The sequence below is a fragment of the Acinonyx jubatus genome, chromosome C1 (assembly GCF_027475565.1).
Source record: "Acinonyx jubatus isolate Ajub_Pintada_27869175 chromosome C1, VMU_Ajub_asm_v1.0, whole genome shotgun sequence".
NCBI lineage: Eukaryota > Metazoa > Chordata > Mammalia > Carnivora > Felidae > Acinonyx > Acinonyx jubatus.
The window spans coordinates 180,113,678-180,138,235 of NC_069381.1; the positions used below are offsets into that span (position 1 = coordinate 180,113,678).

The 24,558-nt window shown below is 35.3% G+C and overlaps 1 protein-coding gene across 4 annotated transcripts in view; it reads right to left on the minus strand.

Moving 5' to 3' along the window:
- PGAP1 (post-GPI attachment to proteins inositol deacylase 1) overlaps positions 1-24,558 on the minus strand; it is an 80,807-nt gene that overhangs the window by 37,647 nt on the left and 18,602 nt on the right. For 3 of the 4 annotated variants that reach the window (XM_027054111.2, XM_027054105.2, XM_053215492.1), the window contains 7 exons: positions 14,868-15,039; positions 11,499-11,656; positions 8,274-8,326; positions 7,402-7,468; positions 3,784-3,889; positions 3,049-3,104; positions 1,578-1,661 (listed from right to left, as the gene is read on the minus strand). In XM_027054111.2, coding sequence (XP_026909912.1) covers positions 1,578-1,661; positions 3,049-3,104; positions 3,784-3,889; positions 7,402-7,468; positions 8,274-8,326; positions 11,499-11,656; positions 14,868-15,039 — 696 coding nt within the window. Of the gene's footprint in view, positions 1-1,577; positions 1,662-3,048; positions 3,105-3,783; positions 3,890-7,401; positions 7,469-8,273; positions 8,327-11,498; positions 11,657-14,867; positions 15,040-16,735; positions 20,090-20,332; positions 22,607-24,558 lie in introns of those variants that run through there. The other variant, XM_053215493.1, reaches the window with a different exon arrangement.

Sequence of the window (24,558 nt, forward strand, 5' to 3'; positions counted from 1 at the left end):
TGTAGAACATATAACCCACTTTCTTAAATAAATGGTGGGGGGGGGAGAGTAAAGAGGGGCTGTTATAAAAGAGACTTAGGATCCATGAATCAAATGCAACATGTGTACTTTTTAGATTCTGATTCAAATAAACCAATGTAGAATTAATTGAATGAGAGGAAAATTCAACATGGACTGGGTATCACATGACATTAAGGTATTAATAATTAATTTTATTGGATGAAATAATGGTATTATAGTAACATGCACAATTCTTATCTGTTAGAAAAACATATTGAAGTATTTAACGATGAAATGATAAAATGCCTAGAATTTGCTTTAAACATGGTTCAGTCAAAAAAAAGTGAGGAAAGTATAAACAAGAATGGCAGTGTTGCTATAGCTATGTGATGATTATGTGAGATTTCATTATTATATTCTATTTTTATATGATTGAAAGAAAACTTCTATAATACAAATTGAAAAGAGTTTAAAAATTCACTACATGACTTTATCCTAATTAATACCCATGGACCTTAATTACAGAAAAGAAATCCTCCAATAAGTCAAATGGATAATTTGAACTTTGGCAAGGATTTTTCTCAATATAATACTAAAACTGTCATTTGGAATTTAGTATTAAGTGAGTTTGGATATTTTAAGACAGCAGTCTAAGGGCTAGATTCTCCTAAGATAAACTGCCCATACAGATTTTAGGCTAAGAGATGCTAGTCTCTGTGAGAGACACAAAACTCTGGTCATCCCACTAAAATTAGTTTTCATTAGCATCTAGCCCACAATGCTTGCCTATAATCTTTTCTAAAGATTTTACAAAATATCAAATGGCAGTATTTACCAAGAAAGTGACACATGAGATTCTAGTTCTAAAGAATACAAACAATCCAACAAAAGGGAGAAGAGGAAATAAATTATGAAAAATGCATAGACAAAGTGAAGAATCCCGGGAAATGAAAAAAAAACTTTTTTCAAAAAAAAGAGGGAAAAGAACCCAAATTGGGAAACAAGTTCCCGAAAGTATGCTGATAAATTATTACTTAAATATTCCTAATATAACAAAGGCATGCTATAGCATTTAACGTATTTTTTACAATGTCTAACATAGTAGGTACTCATTAAAAAGAAATAAGAAAAATAATCATTTTGTTAACTCTTTGTCTAGGTAACACTGTAACAAAGTTATTATTTTAGAAAATGTTTGGTATAAAAAAACCTGCAATTTTAGTGTGGTAGCCAATGGAAAACAGTATTTACTTCATACAGAACAGTTTTGCTTAAATATATCTGTGAATTTTAAAATTAAAGGAGATTGAACTGAATTCCTTCATCCTAAATACAGTGAAAGTAAGACAGAAAAACAATGTGAAAGACCTAAACTAGAACCAAGAGTATAATTTCGTAGTAAATTATCAAAGGAACAATGATTAATATTTTTTAATCAAAACTCCGTTCCAGACAAATATTTTTCAACTTATTAGATTTGATTAATAGCTCATAGCTAGAGGATATCTATTAGATATTAGTCAAATCTTTAAAAACCTAACCTTTTAAATTTACATAAAATGTGCCAATCATCTTACCAGCATGGTGCTCTGACAATATACATGAGTGTAGATTTTTCTATGATTTGCAAGAGGAAACGTAAAATATATCTTATCAGATTCCTAAAAAAAAAAAAAGGGAAAACATAATAAAACTATTAAGAGAGTAGATAAATTCATCATTCAAATATCCAGATAAAGCAATGAGTAATTATTCTAGTTTTATCATTCTTGGTATTGTTAAGAACCAACATTCTAGGAGTGGGAAGATGTAAGACAGATATAAGACAGGGGGATCAAGTACCCTGTAGTCCCGAATTTGTCCTGGAAATATTGTTTGGGTTGAGGTTTTGGCCTTATGATCAAGATAAAATACATTTCTTAACTCTGTCCACTGAAAAGGCCTAGAAATGCTAACCCACTAGCCATAAACATCTCTAGTGCCCAAATTATGGTTTTTAGACACCAAATAATATTAAAAGCTCCTTAGAGAAAAAGCTGATTCAAAGTATGCGGCAGGAAATGTGCAAAATGAGCTCAAATATCTTCTCATACTAGATAGGGAAGAAACTATCAAAGACAACTAAAGAAAAGCTTTATCAAAAAGATTCAGAAGCCTAACTTGAAATGCCTTCCACTGGTCAAAGACAGAACGACTTTAATAGTTTAGATGGAAGTGCAAACATGTTTGAAGTATGAGTTCATAATAATACTAGAAGAAAAAGTCCCCCAAACCATTTATGATTACTGATTGAGGAGGCTTGTGAGCCAACTAGCTATTCTGAAAACCAGAAATATAAGACCCAAAGATACAGGCAATTTTAATTTTTTCCTTTTGTGATTATGTTCCACTTCTGATAAATTTAGATGAGAAATTTCCCAATACAGTGCTCTACTTAATAAAGAAAAAGTAATCAAATTAGAGTGCCGCCATTTTTGCATCCCCCTAAATGAATTAATGACTCTAGGCATTCTTCATCAATAGCTGCTAACATCACAAAAAAAAAGAGTAGCCAAAACAAAAGCTGACTCTGATCAAGCAATTGGATCTGATCCACAAACTAAGTCACCAGAAGAGTAGACAAAGGAATATATAAATGGCATGCAATGGGGAATATAAGGGAATGCATATAAGGGAATGCAATCAGCAAAATCAAGACTGTGAAACTCCAGAGGACGAATGACTTGTTTTTTCAACAAATAAGCTGCAAGGAAAGAATGGGGTAGAGGAAGTATGAGAGATTAAAAGAGGAATAAGAGACATATCAACAAATGACAATATGTGGACACTTGTACTCTCATTTAAACAAACTGAGAAACAAAAAATTTGACAATTATGATAAAAGTGGATAACTGAACACTAGATATTATTAAGGAATTTTCATTAAATTGTTTTAATGTGGGAAAATGATATATAGTTATCTTTTTAAAAGAGTCTTTAACTTTTAAAGATAAACAGTAAAATGTTTTTGAAAAAAAAGTAAAAAAAATCCATTGATGGTATACTTACATTATAAGCCACATAGGTCCATTTGGACACTTTTACTGGAACCCACATAGATGTCCCTAAGGTAAAGGAAATTAATTTTGAAACATTAAACAATTTCTTTTACTGAATGCTCATGAAATATACTTCTTTTTTTGAACTACTTCTCAATTACAGCAGGATTTGAAAAACAGGGTTTCCTGAACAATGGCTATTTTAAAATAAAAAATCCAGTAAGATGTTATCTATATGCTCATTAGCAACTAGCATTCACATCAAGGAAAGCATCTTAAATCTATCTGGTGTCTTTAACTCTAAGAAAGTATCAATAAAAAGGAAATAAATTATTTCATTTTCCAAACTGAGTATGACAGGTAATATGTTAACAGCAAAAGATACGCTGTTACACTAATAGAAAACTGAAAAATGACTGATACTGAAAACCTAAGTCAAGATTAATTATTTTATGGGACTGTCAGGAGAATAGAGACATTTAACTCTATCTTTAAGTTTTTTCTACTTGTCATGTTATTTTCAGGACAAAATTTTTATCAGCCACATCTTATAAATTGTTTTTTCTACTCTTTCCCTTCCTTAACCAAGAACCTCATCAGAAACTATCACAGAAAAATTAATAAGATATAACAGAATTACAGTACCTGAAATACCAAAGTTTCAAAGACTTTGTCTAATAATAAATTTACCTAAAAATAATAATCAAAACTTAATTTAAAATAAAAACATGTTATTACCACCAACCTGTTAAGTCAGAAATTATTGCTGGATTTTCCTCAAAGTGTTTTGCTGGATGTCTTATAAAGTGGTGATTCAAAACTGACAATTTCTTCTTGGGATTTTGAGTTATCTAGAAAGAAGGATACATTCTGCATCTTTTTGTATCCATTGTGATAGTTCAATCAAACTTTGCTTCAAATAATAACAATAAGAACCAAGAGTTATTTACTCTGGGTCAGGCACTGTTCTAAGTACTTAATATGTTATTAACTCATTTAAGCATCACAAGAGCTCTAGGAGATAATAACCTTTACATTTCCATTTTTACAAAGAAACCAAAAGCAGACAGAAATTAAGGAACTTGCCCAAGGTCACATTCCTATTCAGAGTCTGGGTCAGGATTCAAACCCAGGCAGTCTGGCTCCAGAACCCATGACATTAATCATTATGCAACAGTACCTCTTAAGTAACAGTTAAGAATAAAATATACAAAGGTGTATAGAGTCAGATGAGAACTTAAGAGATCCACCCGACTAGTGATTCCAACACACTGATTCCAAACTCAGGCCAGTGCCAATCCCACAACAAATAATTCACTGGTCATTAGAGAAAATATGAATTGCCAACTGCACTTCCTTAGAAACTACTTTCCTCTACTTTGTCCTACTTACTTTCATTGTGTCTAAATGTCCTTTCTTTCATGAAATGAAAATGAGAGCAGAAAATAGGATTTTTTTTATTGCCTGTTTTAAAATACCATAGCACAATAAATATCTACAACTTTATACCAGTTTCTCCCTTAAAGAAAAAAAAAGTACTGGGTATAAAATCCATTTAGAATCTACCACTATTTAATTCTCTAATTTAAGCACTGAGGCTCTGACAGGTAAGCGATTTTCTCAGTAACATAGTGAGAGGATGAAAAAGAAACGACAGTGAGGACCCATGTCTAGTAAATCTTTTCAATCCCTTAGGAAGTCACCTTTTGCTTGAACATTTATTTCTAACTTGCTCTTGTGGAAGCTAAAGCTAGTACAACCCGATTTCAACAATTCTTATGGGGAATGGTCTGCCAAATCTGACTCCTTGTTACTTTGCTATATGAAGTTAGAGGCCAGCCCTTCAAGAAACTGAAGACCAATAAAACATTTCTTTACAGATTAAACAATTTCAAAAATGAAACAAAACAAAACAAAACACATCAACTGTTTTTCACAGAATTATTTCAAACCCTCACCACCCTGACTCCCTTCCCTGAATAAACTCAAGTTTGTTAATGTCCTCCTTATGATACAATATATAAAATAGAATATAGTTCTTCAGATATCATATAACTACAGTAGAGGACACTGAAATTTTATCTTCATTGATGCAAACTCAAGACTTCAATCAACTCAATCTAATATAAGACTAATTCTGACTTTTTTTTTTTAAGCAGCCACATCTGTTTGCAAACATTACAAGTAATAGGTCTTTTTGCCAAAAATTTTAGTTAAGACAGGACTCTCCCATCCTTACTTACTCTGGGGAATCCATCCATTCATAAGTTTTTAGCTATGTCTTTTATTTTTTTAAATTTTTTTAATGTTTATTTATTTTTGAGAGAGAGACAGAGAGAGACAGAGCGTGAGTTGGGGAGGGGCAGAGACAGAGGGAGACACAGAATACAAAGCAAGCTCCAGGCTCTGAGCAGGCTCTCAGCACAGAGCCCAACATGGGGCTCGAACTCCCAGACTGTGAGATCATGGCTTGAGCTGAATTAGGATGCTTAACCGACTGAGCCACCCAAGGGCACCTGAGCTAGGTCTTTTATGATAACCATCAGAAATTATTCTCTAATTCTGATTTATTCGTACCACATGTTTGGGACTAAAGAAAGGTAGCAATCATATCCTAACTTTTTAATTGTCTAATATTTAGTCCAGTCTATTATATATAGTGAGTTTGTGAAATAGAACTCAGTTTCAAATTTTGATTCTTAGCAATATTAGTTATCAAAAATTTCTCATTTGTCTCTTAAAAATGTGTCTATAAAATACTTATCTATCCAGAATTATAACATATTACATACTAGTATTAAAATTTTCTCATCTCAGGACTTAATGGAAAACAAGATTTATTAAACTTAGTTTTATGTAGTGTGTCAACTATATTTCAATTAAAAAATAGATCTATGCACAATTTTTAAGGATTAAACCTGTCTATTATTGTTCTTCATGGGCTGAAATGGTTTTTTCCCTAAGACTACCAAATGTCATTCCAAATACAACCTGGTCTTGCATTTTCAAGGGATTCTATTATTATATCTAGTTGCACTCTCTCAAACAAACTCAAAGACATTGACCATAGTTAAGACTCATAATTAAAACAAGGTTGAAAACTAAAAAATGTTTACATTCCATGACCAATTCAGTGTTAATACTATAAAGCTGATTTACTTTAATAAATATACTAACTTGAATATGGTATTTTGTGGCTTAAAATGTAGTAAAACACAACAATCTGGGTCTCCCTTTTTTTGGGGGGGTCCCTCTTTTATTGCATTCTTCAGGAGAGAGGTAAGCATCTCATCTACTAGTAGTTCTGCAGCTTTCTGAAGGGTTAAGGAAAAAAACACAAACACTACCCCCACTTCCAACAGAGAAAGCAAAAGAGCAAAGTTCTAAACACAATAAGGAAAGCATTACCTAGAGATCTATTGATAAAGAGCCACACATACTAGACTCTCAAAGAATTGGAGCCTTCAAGAGAAAGAATCCAAAAATATCTGAGCTGAATACTTTGTCATAATGAAAAAAACTACCTAATACACAAGGAACTTCTCCTCCAAAAGGAGAAGCCACAACCATAGTTCTCAAAACATGTTTCTATAAAACAGTGAAAGACTCCAAGATGACCTGAGGTTAAAAAAAGAGCTGCTTAAGATGAAAAACAGCAGTATGTTCCCAATTCACAGAAAAATATGTAAGTTCATTCCCTGAATTTTGCTGGAATCCTTGGTGCCCCCTACTATATATCTGCTGGCAGATAAGAAAGAGATGAAAGAGCAATACTATAAAGGGCACTAGGACTTCCAGGTGTCCTGCTAATTGAACAACTTGGTAAATCACTGGCCTAGAGAGTTTATAAGTGAAATCTCATTACAGAAAAGATTCAACTTCTAAAAGTACATAATTTAAGTTTTGGCCAGAGTGGGTTATTCAATGAATTCAATGATAGGAATAACTTTTCTTATCAGAAAGGTAAAGATGCTTTTTAAAAAAAATTTAAACAAAAATGTCTAGTAAGATAGATCATGAAGTCTACAACGTATTACTAAGAAAAAAAAAGATAACCTTGTAGTAAGTATTTTCCTTAAAGTTAAAAGGATATATATAAAATTTTAAATGAGTAAAGGTGAAGAATTAGGGGGAAGATTTAAAGTATCCTTTCACTTTTTCATTTTCACTGCATTCAATTAATTATTCATAGTGATCAAAGTATTATCAGATACAAATAAAGAGATTTCTATTTTGAAACTAATTGGTTATATAACATAAGGCATCCACTTTTATGAAAGTAAAAAAAATGTATTAAATCCTTCCCTGCTGTAACAAAAGCTTTTACTTTACTGAAGTAATATTTAATTTTAAAAATACATACTTGTTTAGTATCAGCATCAATAAGATCAAAGAATGCTCGAATTGTAGTCAATTGCAATTGCTTACACCTAAAGAATAAAGTTACAAATGAAATGTTCTTTAAAAGTATACTTTTGATACAAACATGCACAATTCTATTATTTAATGAAATATCTGGGTTTCCTTTACTGCTCTAAACTCTAAAAGTATTTACCAAATCATTATTATTAAGTATATATCTTAAAGTTGAAACATAAAAATAAAGCAAATTAAATCTTCCTGGATGTTTGACAGTGGAACTATCAGGGTCCTTCTGTTTTCCCTGAGTCTCCTTGTCTACCCCAGCTATAGACAATATCTGCCCCATCTTTCTATGCCTAAACTGTTGTGCTTCTTTCAGACACCACAGACTACACAGCCAGAGGAAAGCGAAAAAAGAATCTTTAAGCCAAATCATATAGAGAGAAGATAACTAGGGTCTACATATTTCTTACTGTAATCTATTTATATAAAGGATAAATCTAACTCCTACTTGGCTTTCCATGTACTATTCTATAATAGTCAATGCTACATTAATCAAGTTACTGAGTTTGGTGACTGGACAAGAGCTCAGTGGTCTTATCGCAAATACCTTTAATTTTGCTAAACTATGACAAACTCGAAAATTTTGATATTTGAGTCTAGCTTGAGACTGATGCTATTGGTTCTTCAAGAAATGATTTTACAGGCTGCCAAAGGAACCTTGGTCATACTGAGACAAAAACCAAGGTTAGAGTTCTAGGTACTTTAGTCAATCTTTCTCCCCTATCATTATTTGTGGATAAAGTTCTAATCAATGCACTGATGAGAAAAAAGGAGCACCACAAATCACCAAAATAAGTTATATTAACTTACCACACAATGGAGAGGTGGTCTGTTGAGACCCAGGTCTTAGGCACTGCTGAACTCTGAAAGGACAGGAAAAAAAAATCCAACTTAAGAAAAGCACATTTGTTATTCTCCAAAAGGTTTGAAATTCCCAGAAGCTAATATTTAGAAACACGTAACATTAGTTTCACTACTTTATGATGCATAGACATATTTAAATGATGCATTATTATAAAAGGTGATCCAAAAATATTAAGGTAGTCCCTGCATAAAATCATTGTCATTACTCCTTAGTCAAGCTTAAATTACCCTTTAAAAATTATTTAAGTATCCACAGATTCCTTACTGAAGTTTAATGTCTAACTCTATTACTCTATTAAGAGGCTGTTTATGATTCTTTAATAAATCACAATTATTTTAGTAGTTGAAGTTCTGACTATCCTTTGATAAAGTCTAAGATGTTACTTTTTAATCAGGTGTGCTTAAGAAATACCCAGACCTGGGGAGATTTTTCAAAATTAACATGCCTGACCACAATTCCAAAACTATTAAATCAGACTCTTACAAGTAGGGCCCAAGGTTACTTATTTTGAAAAAAATCCCTAGATTAGGATATGTATTACTAGTTAGAGACAGAATAGCAAAAGGCTCCTAAAAAATGTAACTATTTGAAGAAAACTTCCTGACAATGGCACAGTACCCCCTTCAAGAACTAGACTCCTTTTCATACCAGGTAATGACTTCCTTCCCTGTGAATAGCATCTTACATACAATGGGGAAACATTAAGTAAATCTGATTATTATTTTTCACAGTGTCTCTCTTTGCATTCAAGAAAGGGTTGTTTACTGTCAGCTTGGGTCCCTTAATGGGACTCCTTCAAAAACCATCCACCAACTTAAATACATATTTAGGGCAGTTACAGGAGTAAAATGTAAACTTGTATAGTGTTTAAGTGCTAGTTCTGTGTGAGTGTATATCACAGCATTTCAGCCTACTTTACTAATACAATCGAGGTCTCTAACTTAATTTTTCTAGTTCCAATGGATGTAAATGTCAATTAACTATTCTTGAGATAATCATTAAAAAATTGTTACTTCTTAAGAATTGTTTTTTAGGGGCGCCTGGGTGGCGCAGTCGGTTAAGCGTCCGACTTCAGCCAGGTCACGATCTCGCAGTCTGTGAGTCCGAGCCCCGCATCAGGCTCTGGGCTGATGGCTCAGAGCCTGGAGCCTGTTTCCCATTCTGTGTCTCCCTCTCTCTCTGCCCCTCGCCCGTTCATGCTCTGTCTCTCTCTGTCCCAAAAATAAATAAACGTTGGAAAAAAAAAATTAAAAAAAAAAAAGAACTGTTTTTTAAAGTAAACATACATGCAGATATATAAAAGACTATAAACTATTTAGGGGCTAAAATACTAAATAAAATTCTGACAATAACCAGCTTTGAGAAAATTCCATTTAGAGACAAAATATTTTCATCAGAGATACAGAATTACAAGCTCCTCAAACAACAAATTATCAATGCATCAGAAAAGAGGGACACGGACACACACACACACACACACACACACACACTTAAAGAAACCAAAGTTCTTTAAAAGATAAGCTGGAGGAAAGGACACCAATAGAGCATCATGCCCCAACCAAGTCTAGGAAATAAGACATCCAATTATATATATATTTGTGTTTTACTAAAGAGTTGATATTTCACGTTTTGAGGACTTCAAGCAAATATCTGCCCAAAATATTCAACACCAAATTACAAGATTCATACTAATAATGAGGTCTGAGAGATTTTCCAATTTAGTTGCAAAGCTATTATATGGTTATATCACAACTCCTCCAGTAATAAGAAAATGGTGGGTAATTGCAGAATGGCTTAATAATTTTTGTTTTATGTGTGGCAAGTGTTCAGTAATACTTGTTCAATAAATGAACAGTAACCTAAGGTGGGGCAATAGATGAACTGAGCAAGGGAGTTATGTATGAAGAGAACAACCATGAAACAAAGCACGATCTCTTAAAAAGCAAAAAGAACTCTATGGATTTTTTTTAGAAATTAAGTTATATGGGGCACCTAGGTGGCTCAGTCGATTAGGTGTCTGACTCTTGATTTTAGCTCAGATCATGAATTCAAGGTTCATGAGTTTGAGCCCTGCATTGGGCTCTACACTAACAGCACTGAGGCTACTTGGGATTCTCTCTCCCTCTCTCTGCCCCAACCCCGAGTGCACTCTCTCACTCTCTCAAAATAAATAAACTTAAAAAAATTATTTAAAAAAAGAAATTAAGTTATATTTGGAAATGATGTGTAGTATACACATGTATACATACTACATACAATATCTACACACTGTATAGAGTTAAAAAATTAAGATGATAACTGAAGACTTCAAGGTAAAAAATATAAGAAATAATATAAATCCTAATAGAAAACTTGAACTCACTTTACAGAGGCTATGTATCCCAGTTAAAGACCAAATACTTGATGTCCTAGCAGGGGAGAATAATTAGCAAATTAATCAATCAGGGTTCTGTTATACTATTAAGGCTACTTTTTTAATTTTAAAATTGGTAAACCTTAGAGTGCCTGAGTGGCTCAGTTAGTTATGCATCTGACTTCAGCTCAGGTCATGATCTCACAGTTCATGGGTTCAGGCCCTGCATAAGGCTCTGTGCTGACAGCTCAGAGCCTGGATCCTGTTTCAGATTCTGTGTTTCCCTCTCTCTCTGCCCCTCCCTTACTCACACTGTCTCTCTCTCTCAAAAATAAACGTTAAAAAAAATAATAAAAATAATAAAATTGGTAAACCTTTATTCAAGTTCAACACTCATAAGTATGTGATATGCTTGATATTCGACTTCCATTATAAATAGCACACCACTCAGATGTAACAAGGGGCCCTTGGACTTCAGTCCATAAATTCTTATGGTTAAAACTCATCAATGAGTAGATACTTATTTTGAACAAGAAACAATTATTCTTACGAGTCACCTTCATAAATAAGTCATTTTCACAAGCTTTCTAAGATCCTTTTCACTTTCTGTGGACATAAGCACTATGCCTCTGCCTTCCCAACATATTCATTTTTTCATATTCTGTCTCTCACACACAAACGTGCACACACACACACCCACACACACATAGCACTACACCAACTCAGTAGTCATTTTCAAGCAAGTACATATTTTTCCTTTCATACGCCATTGTATCCATCCTGTTACTATTTCAGTAGAATCTTAAAAAAAGATTACCACAACAGATAAGGCACTGGTATGATGGCTTAATTTTGGAAGAAAAGTCAGTCCTGAACGAACTTGGTAATCCCGGAATCCTCCAGCTACAGAAAGCGTGGTTAAATTTATGTGTCTAGCATTTAGAATCCAATAGTTGTTTACAGTCATATAAAAATCTGGTAGGAAATAAAGACACATATTAAAAATTAGTAGTCATTCCCTGCAACAATAAAGTATCTATGATACTAATACTAAACTGAATTTCTGTTTAAGCCATACTGAATTGCCTACAAACAATGTTATTCACGTTTCTCATTTTTGAGTAGTCAGTATCTTTATACATGGTCTATTTTCCTATTAAATCAGAGTACAAATACTAAGAGTTACTAAAGGTCTCAATAAAGAAAAAAGATATTCAAACTTCATTAGTTTTGTCAAGTCCATACACAAACAGGTCTCTACATCCCACAAAGATGCTGCTAGACCATAGCCACACAGTGTAATAAGGAGAAACCCCTAAAATTCTACCAAAGATAAAGTTCGCTATGCTAAAAAAATTGTAGATCTTCCTAATCATGGCAGTATGAGAGCTTAGCAGCTCTCTACTGTGGCCAGTTACCACTATACAAAGTACTATTTAAGTGATTAAAATACAATCAGGACAACAACAATCATTTTTAGTCTTGAGACTCGATGCTGCTATGGAAAACTCTAAGGGTTAAGAAGGTTCTACTCACGGTACTCCTGGGTGGCTCAGTTGGTTGAGTGTGTGACTCTTAATTTTGGCTCAGGTCATGATCTCACGGATTGTGAGACTGAGGCTCACATCGGGGTCCGTGCTGACAAGGTGGAGCCTGCCTCTCTCTCTCTCTCTGCCCCTCCCCTACTCCCTACTTGTGTGTCCTCTTTCCCTCTCCTCTCTCTCAAAATAAATAAATAAATAAACTTAAAACAAAAAAAAAGTAAGTAACTCATTTAGTGTAAGTAACAAGTAGCTCAAAGGGAAGAATCTGCAATTTTTCCACTTTATCTATGGAAGATGAAAACAATACAGTGTCAAAAATTTGAGGCCAGGGCAGGGGAGTTCTCCTTTCCTTTCTGATTATCAGAACTTAATGTGTTTTTACCCTGGCATTTGATCCTATTGAGGGCTTCAAACATTTTGGAACAGCAAACTTCTCCCATTAAAGATCTCAGCAATATTTAATTAGAATATGACTAAGCAGACCCATTCCTAACATCTACAGGTCCTAGGACAAGAGGACCAAGGAACACATGCTATATGTCTATATATGTCTAAATATTTAACAGTAAAAATTCCAGCTAACAAACTGTTAAATCAATTATCTCTGCCTATCTTGACAAATATACATCTTCCAAATAACCTGGAAGACCAAGTTCAAATAACAAGTTCTAGGACATCTTAGAGATGGACACTAGATGATGACAGCATAGGAAGAGCAGATCTCTAACCCATCACTGTACTATCCTCTCTTCCCATCTCAATTTCATCCTGCATTACAAGGATGAAGGATACCCAAGCTCTATTTGTACCTCATGCAGAGCCATCCCTTAGCCACAACTCAAGTTTATATACCTGCCCTCAGAACAGATCCAGGCCATGGAAAAGCCTGGAGGCGGGGTTACCTGGATCATGGTCCAAAAGTAAAGGCACAGCTGCAAATAGGGAAGCCGCTTGGCCTATATACTCCTTGCCTTGTGGTGAATGGCAGTGCCAGGGCAGGGACCCCTAAAGTGCAGAGCCCAGTGCACAGCTTCCGTTCCCCTACTGAAGGGCAGTATTTCCATCAAGTATAAACAGGGAATGCACTTCTGGAGGTCATATGGGTCTCCTAAAAACCTCCTAAAAAATCTGCCACCCCTAGAACTTTTGTTTTTTCATTCTAATTTTGGCTTAATGAAATATGAAATACAGAATAAATAAGAAAGAGGGTTGCTAATTACTGGAAAGGCACCTAACATTAAGAATTAGTTTCAGCCTGAACCTTTCAGAGACAGATCATCAGTAGCCTTCAAAAACAGCAAAATTGGACTCTTTTGAAAGCTCTTTCCTCAAAGAGTTTTTTAAGATGTATTCTGAGTAATTCTAACTTAACATACATGGCTCATTGACATAAAATGTAATAAAAAAGTTCTCAATTGTGATGACAAGTATTATAACTAGTCTATGCCTTTGAATTTTTTTCTAAACCTATAGGTCATTTGTAATTATTAGAATTAATAAAGCAAATTTAAGCAACTTCATTAAAACTAAAAATTTATACTGAAAGATTTCTACAAGCAAAGTTTTAAATGTAATAAGGGAAAAAATTAAACTTCACTGTAGGTACTGTTGCACCAGATATTCCAGCAAATAAATTACCCCTTGGCAATGTTATGTTAAAATGGGTACTTTGGTTTGGAGTCACTAAGGTATATTTCTCATTTTCATCACAATTAAGATAATGCAAATTTCGATAAGGTAAGAGGTGGCATAAATTTACTGCTCAGGAAAAAGAATTCTTTTTCAAAGACTTTCTTCTGTCATATAACATTTCAATAAACAGTGAAGATAACACTTCTTTAAAAAATATTTATTTATTTACCTTGAGAGAGAAAGCATGAGTGGGGGGAGAGGTAGAGAAAGGGAGACAGAGAATCCTAAGCAGGCTCCATGCCCAGCACAGAGCTGGACACAGGGCGCGATCTCCTGACTGTGAGATCATGACCTTAGCCGAAATCAAGAGTCAGATTCTCAACCAACTGAGCCACCCAGGCACCCCAATACTAGACTTTTCTTTGAACATGCAGATAATAATGGTACCTATCTCACAAGACTGCTCTAAGTCTCAAGTGAAATAATAATACATCATGTAAAGTCCTTAATACAACACCCAAAATATAGCAAAGTATAGTAATAAGTATTAGGAATTCTATCGCAAATTCTAAATTTGTTTAAAAATTTATTTAAAATTTACATGGTGACCTATTTATTTTAAAACAAGGCATTTCTACTGTTTTACTTAAAATATAAGCTTATTTTGAATAGAATACTGTAAGAGTTAACAAAACACAGGAAGTTTAACAAACATACTTTAAGAGAGTCATCTCTAAGAGTAACTAAACTGAAGCCCAAGTGTCTAGGGATTATAAGATACATGTTCTCCACAGTAAGATGCTACTGACAGAGAAAACAAAACTTCCAATTATTAGCCTAAGCTGAAAGTCACAAAGAAAGATGCTCAGAAATGGAGGTGTTAATTTGAAACTGAGCTGCTTCACACATGGATAAATCTACAGCACACTCTAAAGAAAGTAGGAGCAAGGATTTGTTTAATCCTAAACAATAATGAGGAGGTCAGTTAGTGTTTATCTAATAGTACTTACCTGTTATGAAACGATCCAATGGCAACACAGGAGCAACATGAGGTGTAGCTTGTGTAATAAGAAGATTTATCAGATCTTGTTTAAAATTTTTCAATGTAAGCAATGCTCTTGCAACAAGGCCACCCATTGAGTGACCAATTATTGCCACACTTTTTGGAGCAAATTCTTGACCCTATAAAAAAAAAATCACCAAGGCATAATGAAGGCTTATCATAACAAAAATTCTGAATACTTACCTCTCTATATGAGCAATTTTATAGAAAAAAAGAAAATTAAACTACTTACATAAACTTGCATAAGATACAGAAATATATTTTCATTTACTTATAATTGGTATATGCTACCATTTTGTATCCTGCCTAATATTTTTAATGGCTATGCTTTGGTTTTCTGAACCAAAATCAGAACTCTTCGTCTACCATATCATGTCTTACCATTTGTTACATTGGATGTAAAAGGTGTAATTATATTTGGTTTATTCCAAAATATTAGATTTTATAGCATAGAAGTCAGATCATTTGAAACTGAAAACATCACAAAAATTCAGAACAATTATGGTTGCCATAACAATATGATACCTCATCATATTGATATATCTTATCAAGTTACTTCTCTATTGTGCACCTGGGTTGAAAAAGAAACCAGCATTCCAAAATATTTATTCACTCACAATTACATATTTTATTTTTAAAATAAGCATTGCTTTTACAAAAATCTTTTGTCTCCATATAGTATCCTTAGTTTCACTGCCAAACTTTTGCTTATCACTCTCCACACTAATCCTTCATCTATGCCTTCTCTCATAACTATGAATAAATTGGGCTTTTTACAGAAAAGAATTAACATAGTAAGCCTGAGACTGTTATCCTTATAATGGACTGCATACAAGTTGGCTCTGGGATACAGTCTGGAACCTTAGATTCCTGGATTTTCCCATAATTTCCTAAATGGAAGAATGGCTCACTATGCTGAAACTGTTTTGCAAATAATACAGTTTATACTGCATACCTGCTGTCCTTCTGGTTGGGATTTTAGTACACGCTAGGCACAGGGTCTCTACATGACCAGCCCCCAGTAAATACTATGGGCACTGAACTTCTCATGAGCTTCTCTCACAGACAACACTTCACACATCACAATTCATTGCTGTATGAATTAAATGGATCCAGTGTAACTCCCCTTTAAGGACATTTGGAGGCTTGTACCTGGCTTCCTCTGGACTTCACCCCATGCACCTTTTCTTTATTGGTTTTGCTTTGTATCCTTTCATTGTAATAAATCATAACCATGAGTACAAGTACATGCTGAATCCTATGAATCCTTCTGGACAATTATCAAGCCTGGGGATGGTCTCGGTGATTCCCAACACAGAGCTGATCTTAAAAAAAAGCCAAACTCTCCATTTGTGCTCTGAAACCCATCCCCTTCTGCCTTCTCAAGTACATCACTCCAGCAATTCTACTCACTTTTTTCTTGCATTGTTGTTTCTCGCACTCTACCAGATTCTTGCTAGTATAAAAATATATTATTCTCCCTTAAAAAATAAAAACTACTCTTTTGACACCAACTTTACCCTGAGTGAGCACATCTTTCTCTACATCTCTATAGTGTAACTCACTAAAATCAACTGCCTATACAGTACTTGCTGTCTCCAATTTCTCAACTTCCATACACTCTTACACCCACTCCAATCACACTTTCACTTCAACACTCCTCCAAAATTATCAAGTCACCAAGGAATCTAATGGCCAATTCTCAATCCTCATCTTATATGAACTATCAACAGGATTTGACATAGATCACATCCTCCTCTTTGAAATGATTTGTTCGGATTCCTTGACAACGTATTATCCTGGTTCTCCTCTTACCTCACTGGCTACTTCTTTTTAGTCTCCTGCTGTTTCCTTCTCATCTCCCCCATGTCTTTTTTTTTTTTAATGTTTACTTTACTTTTGAGAGAGAGACAGAGACAGAGTGTGAGCAGGAAAGGGGCAGAGAGAGGGAGACACAGAATCCAAAGCAGGCTCCAGGCTCCTAGGTGACAGCACAGAGCCCAGCACAGGACTTGAACTCATGAACAGATCATTACCTGAGCTAAAGTCAGATGCTTAACCAACCCAGGCACCCCACCCCCCATCTCAATAAGGTAATGACTCAGGCCTCAGTCCTTAGGTCTCTTCTTTCATATCTTGACTCCATAGTGATCTCATCCAATCTCATGGCTTTAAATACATCCATATACTGGCAAGCCTCAAGTTATTATCTCCAGACTGGACCTCTTTCTCTTGAACTCTAAACTTAAAATCCAATCGCATCCTAACTATACTTGGGATATCTAACATGCATCTTAAATCAAACCTGTCTAAAACTAAATTATTAATCTCCTCCAAATATATTCTTCTTACATTTTCCCCAATCTTAGATAACGGCATTTCAATCCTTCTAGTTGTTCAGCCAAAAACTCTGGGTCATTCTCAACTCTTTTTGTTTCACACTGCTCCTCCATATCTGATCTGCCAGCAAACCTTGTTTCCTTTAAGATTTATACCAATCTATTTCTTATCACCTCCAATGTTACCAACTTGATTTAAGCCACCATTATTCATGCCTGAATTACTGCAATGAGCCCCTAACTGGTCTCTTTACTTCTCTCACATCCCTTCATTTATCCTTGAAACCATCCACAGAATAATATCATTAAAACCTAAATCAGGACATGTCACTCCTTTGCTCAAAAATCTCAGCAGTGTCTTTCCCTATCATTTCAAATAAAAGGTAATATTCTTAAAATTGCCTACAAGGCTCTATCATTTGTCTCCCCCTGCCAAATTTTCCTTTATTAACTTATTCTATCTACTCCAGCCATACCAGTCTCCCTGTTTTTCTTCTAATACAGCTCACATGTGCTGGCCTCATATATTTTACTTGTTTCCTCTATCTGAAATACTTTCCTCCTAAATACCCTCATGCCCTCTAATTTATAATAAACTGTCTGCTTCTCAATAGAGATCTTTGCTGGGGACCCTTATTTGTAATTGTAGTCCTCTACCCTTTGCTCCCTATGTCCCTTTCCTGTTTTATTTTACTTTTTGGCATTTATCACTCTGTAAGATAGTATATATTTTTATTATTTATGTTTATTATCTGCCTCTCCTGACTAGAACATAAGGTCCATGAGGGCTTAGATTTCTGTTTTATTCACTGCTATAACTGCATGTAGATTCAGGTGCTGAATAAATGAGGTTTCCTCCATGTGTAATGTCCTCTCACTTTCTCACACTCAAATCCTGTCCATTCAACAAAATTCAGTTGTCTCGAACTCCTACAGTACCTGGTTGTAAAACGAATCTTATGTTCTAAAAGCCTCAATTTAAAAGCGAGTTTATTAGCTCTATTATAAATTTAATATGTAGTCATTAGGGAAAATATGAAAACAAAAATACAGAAGGGAAAAACTACCTAGCATAACACATTAAAGATACACTTATTTATTGTGAATGACATTTATGGAGATAAATCTCATTCTGTAAAAACATATTTATCTTATCCAATATATATCAAATACTTAAAAGGTCCTGCACCTAATTTCGCTTGTCTCCTCCTATATTATCCAGTACAGATTTAAGTTTAAAAAACACTTGCTATTGAAGTAACTTTAAAATGCTGGCTAACGCAAAGAACCATGAAGTCTAAATTTCATTCTCAAGATGCATAAGAATATCATACTGCTTGAATTTTACTATAGCTATATAGTTAAGTCTTCAAATTAGGCAGTGCAAGTTCTCCAACATTGCTCTTTTTCAAGACAGTTTGGCTTTTTTGGGTACTTTGCATTTCCACATAAGTTTGTAAATTTTTACAAAAACACCTCCTGGTATTTTCATTTGTATTGCATTAACTCTACTGCTTAACTTGGAGAGAATTTATCTCTTAATTTTAAGTCTTCTAATACTTAAAGTTGGTTCATTTATTTGGATTCCTTTCCCTCAGCAAGTTTTACAGTTTGCAGTGTACAGATATTGTATATCTCCCATTAAATTTATCCATAAGAATTGTATTTTTATATTATTGAAAATGCACTTTAAAATTTCCCCTTCCATTTGTTAGTGATTTTTGAATACTGACCATTTGCCCTGAGAAATTGTTAAATTCACTCATGAATTATAATTCTCTGTAAATTCCTTTAAATGTTTCTGTATATTTGTATCATCTTTAAATGTTTCTGTATATTTGTATCATCTTGTGATCACATCTTATTTATCTCATCCAATGAACACCTTTATCAGATACAGAAATAGTTCTTAACTTAATAGCTTGTTTCCTCCTGTAGTGCATAATACTTAATTTCCTTGGGTTGAGAAAGTTTGCATCTGTTCCTAATGCACTGAATTTTGTGGGTTTTCCTTAAATCATGAATGGGTACTGAATGTAACCAAATGATTTTCTTCATCTATTAAGATGATCCTACGATGAATTACACTGATTGATACTTAAATATTAAACCAACTTTGCATTCTTGGGATAAATCCTATCTAGTCATATTATAGTTTAAGATATTGTTGGATTTCATAGCCTAATTTTTTGTTGAGAATCTTACATCTATGTTCATGAGGAATACTATTTTTTTTCCAAACAATATTAATGTCTGATTTTGATAAGGTTTGCATGTTTCTTAAAATGAACTATAAGTATTATCTCTTCCTCTATTTTCTCAGCTTGTATGAGATGGGATTATTTCTTTCTTAAATGTGTCATGGATTTTACCACTGAAGTCATTTAACTCTAGGGTCTTCTTGGCAATAAGATTTTTAGTTACAAATATAAAAAATGTTAAACATATAGGGCTAGTCAGAGATTCTTTCTCTTGTGTCTGTTTTGTAATTTGTTTCAAGAGATTTGAGAATTTCAACCAAGTTGTCAAATTTATTGGTGTAATGTTGTTCATAATAATCCTTTAATAGCTTCTTACTATCTGTAGGCTCTGTAGAGATGTCCCTTCTTTCATTCCCAGTATTGTTAATTTGTATTCTTTTTTTTCATCAGTCTAGATAAGAGTTTACCAATTCTTAGATCTCTTAGAAGAATGAGCCATTGGTATAATTTTTCCCCCTTTGTCTATTTTCTGTTTCCTTGATTTCTATTCCCTATTGTTTCCTTCCTTTTGAGTTTTACTTTGTTCTTTCTATAGTTTAAGTTGAAAGGTTGGATCACTGTTTTTAAACCTTGTTCTTTTCTTTTTTTTTTAAATTTTTTTTTTCAACGTTTATTTATTTTTGGGACAGAGAGAGACAGAGCATGAACAGTGGAGGGGCAGAGAGAGAGGGAGACACAGAATCGGAAACAGGCTCCAGGCTCAGAGCCATCAGCCCAGAGCCCGACGCGGGGCTCGAACTCACGGACTGCGAGATCGTGACCTGGCTGAAGTCGGACGCTTAACCGACTGCGCCACCCAGGCGCCCCAAAACCTTGTTCTTTTCTAACATAAGCATTTAAGACTAGAGTATTTCTTCTAACCACTACTTTAATTTTATAAATTCTGATGTGTTTTCATTTTAATTAGGTTCAAAACATCTTCAAATTTCACCTGTTAGTTTCTTTTTGACCTGAGTTGTCTAGAAGTAATCTCTAAATATTTGCTGATTTTCCAGATATGTTTTTGTTAATTTTAAATTTAATTCTGCTATGTTCAGAAAATATACCCTGTGTGATTTGAATCCTTTGAAATTTACGTTGACTTATTTCATGGCCTAGCATATGAAATTTTTTGTAAATGTTCCTTTTGCATTTAAAGAGAACATAGCTAGTGGGGGAGCTAAGATGACAGCATAGTAGGAGGACCTTAAGCTTGTCTCGTCCCTCGAATACAACTAGATAACTATCAAATCATTCCGAATACCCAAGAAATAGACCTGAGGACTGACAGAACAAACTGCACAATAGAGGGAGAAATGAGGCCACATCGAGGAAGGAAGAAAGATAGGAAGTACAGAAACATGGTTTGGGGGAGAAAGCAATCACTGGTGCTACAGAGAGAAGGGAGTCCTGGTCCTGGAGCAAGGCAAGAGAGGGTGGAGCATACAGGGATACACACAAGGAGAACACTGGAGCCACTGGCTGAGAAAATGAGAGGGGCTGATTTTCATGAGTTTTGCAAGTTAGCAGGGCTCAAAGACCAGAGTTTTAAAGGTCTGCAGGCTTGGCTGGGAGAGACCCCTGAATGCACTGCCATAAACCTGGAAAGAAGGCAAACAACCCCAGGGTAGAAGACATGATCTACAGATCACTTAACGCACAGGGGAAGAAACTATTCGTTCTTCTAGGAGTGCATCTGTGGGAGGGGGCATTCAGAGAGATGCCTCTCTGGGGACAAAACAGCTGGCCGGTGCCATTTCCTTCCCCTGCCCCTCATATAGGCACAGAGACACCTGTTAAGGGCAGCTAAATCGGACACTGGCTGTTTAGCCTGCTTTGCTCCTAATCCCATATCCCTGTGCTCTGTGCACAACTGCCCTTCTAAGTCAAACCTGTACCTATCCCAGCACAGTGAAACTCTACCTCAAAAGACCAGCACAGGCCACTGCCACAGCACATCCTTGAAGTCTGATGTTTCAAAAGTCAGCAGGCTTGGCTGGGATAGAGCCCAAAGTGCACTGCGCTTGTCTAGGCAGGCAAGCAACCCGAGGCAGACAGCATGAAAAACACCTGGGAAAAACAAGGGGAAATTGTTTGTCCTTCAGAGTGCTTCCCTGAGAGCACAGCAAGCGCAGGAGAGGGGTCTCCAGGGACAAAGGAGCTGGCTGGTACCATTTCCCTTTCCCTCCCCCCACTTAGCATAAGCACAGAACCACCTATAGTAAACAGCACAGCACCAACACTGGCTGCCTAACCTGCTTACACCAACACCCGCCCGGTACCAGCAGAGTGGGCCCATTCCCCAAAGATCAGCACAAACCCCACACATATGAGGTCTACCAACCAGAGAGTTCTGCAAGGCTTCAGTACTTGTGGAAGTAGTATCAGGTCTGATTCAATAAACAGATCAGAACACACCTAGTTAAAACTTACCACACTCTGGCCAAGGTCCAAAAACTGCCCACTGCAAGCAAGGAGAGCCTCTGTAGACCACTGGCCTGAAGGATAGAGCAGCCAAAACACAGCAGCAGTATGCAGGCAGCACACACCAGAAACATTCCCTGAAGCGCCAGGCCCTGCACACTAAATGACCTCTCCCCCATAAAGCCATTACTCTCATGAGCAGGAAAAACAACAGGCTTTTCCAACACAGAGAAGACCGAGACTTAGACAAAATGCCAAGATGGAGGAAATCATACCAAAGGAAAGAACAAGAAAAGATCGCATGGTCAGAGATCTAATCAAAACAGACATAAGTAGTATGCCTGATGGAGACCTTAAAGCAATGATCGTAAGGACATTCACTGGCTTGAGAAAAGCATAGAAGACATCACAGTGACCCTGGCTGCTAAGATAAAAGAATTAAAAAAACAATCAGAAGTGAAAACGGCAATAACTGAAATTTGAAACAGACTGGATAATACTAATCCACAAGAATAGAAGCAGAGGAATGAATAAGTGATATAGAAGACAGAATAACGGAACATAATGAAGCTTAACAAAAGAGAGAAAGAATTATGGATCACAAGAATAGACTTAGGGAACTCCATTACTCCATTAAATGTAGTAACATTTGTATCATAGGAGTTCCAGAAGGAGAGAGAGAGAGGGAGGGAGGGAGGGAGGGAGGGAGGGAGGGAGAGGGGGAGAGAGAGAGAGAAAGAGAGAGAGAGAGAGAGAAAGGAGAAGATTTATTTGAGGAAATACAGCTGAAAACTTCCCTAATCTGGGGAAGGAAACACACATCCAAATCCAGGAGGCACAGGGAACTCCCATTAAAATCAGGCAAACATCAAGACATACTGTAGTTAAATTTGCAAAAATAGTGATAAAGAAAAAGTCCTAAAAGCAGCAAGACAGAAGAAGTCCCTAACTTTACAAGGGAAAACCCATAAAGCTAGCTGCAGACCTCTCCACAGAAACTTGGCAGGCCAGATGGGAATGGTATAATTTATTCAATGTGCTGAATGGGAAAAATCTGTAGCCAAGAATACTCTACCCAGCGAGGCTATCATTCACAACAGGAGACAAAGGATTGCCCAAATAAAAACTAAAGGAGTCCATGACCACTAACTCAGCGCTGCAAGAAATATTAAAAGGGATTCTTTGAGTGGGAAGGAAAGACCAAGAGTGACAAAGAAGGGAGAGAAAATCTCCAGAAGTCACAACAAAACAAGTAATAAAATGGCACTAAATACATATCAATAGTTACTCTGAATGTAAGTGGATTGAACACTTCAATCAAAAGATAGAGGGTGTCAGAATGGATAAAAACCTAAGACCCAGCTATATGCTGCCTACAAGAGACTCATTTTAGACCAAAAGACACCCACAGATTGAAAGTGAGGGGATGTAGAAATATTTATCATGCAAAGGAAGTCAAAAGAAAGACACTTAGCAATACTTACATAAGACAAGCTAGATTTTATTTTATTATATTTTTAATTTAAATTTTAGTTAACATACAGTACAATATTGGATTCAGGAGTAGAATTCAGTGATTCATCACTTATATACAACACTTAGTCCTCATCAAAACAAGTGACCTCCTTAGTACCCATCACTCATCTAGCCCATCTCCCACCAACCTCCCTCCACCAACCCAGTTTGTTCTCTATCATTAAGAGTCTCTTGTAGTTTGTTACCCTTTCTTCTCCTTTTCCACCCCCCTACCCATATGTTCATCTGTTTTGTTTCTTAAATTCCACATATGAATGAAATCATATGGAATTTGTCTTTCTCTGACTGACTTATTTCACTCAGCATAATACATTCTAACTCCAACCATGTCACTGCAAATGGCAAGATTTCATTCTTGTTGATGGCTTAGTAATATTCCAGGGTGTGTGTATGTGTGTCTGTGTGTATACACCATATCTTCTTTATCCATTTATCAATTGATGGACATTTAGGCTCTCTCCATAGTTTGGCCATTGCTGATAATGCTTCTATAAACACTGGGGTGAACGTACCCCTTCAAATCTGTATTTTTGTATCCTTTGGGTAAATACCTAACAGTGCAATTGCTGGATCATATGGTAGTTCTATATTTACTTGTTTTGAGGAACTTCCATACTGTTCCCCAGAGTGGCTGCACAGTTTCACACAAGCTAGATTTTAAACCAAAGACTGTAATAAGAGATGAAGAAGGATACTATATCATGATAAAGGAGATTATCCAACAAAAAGATCTAATAACTATCAATATTTATGCCTTCAATACTGGAGTACCCATATATATAAAACAATCAATAACAAACATAAAAGAACTCAAGACAATACAATAATACTAGGGGACTTTAACACCCCACTTACATCAATGGACAGATCATCTAGGCAGAAAAGCAACAAGGAAACAATGATTTTGAATGACACACTGATATAAAGAAGTCACCAAACTCCACATCTGAAAAACAAATAATCCAATGAAGAAATGGGCAGAAGACACGAATAGACACTTTTCTAAAGAAGACATCCAGATGGCCAACAGACACATGAAAAGATGCTCAACATCACTCATCATCCAGGAAATACAAATCAAAGCCACACTGAGATACCA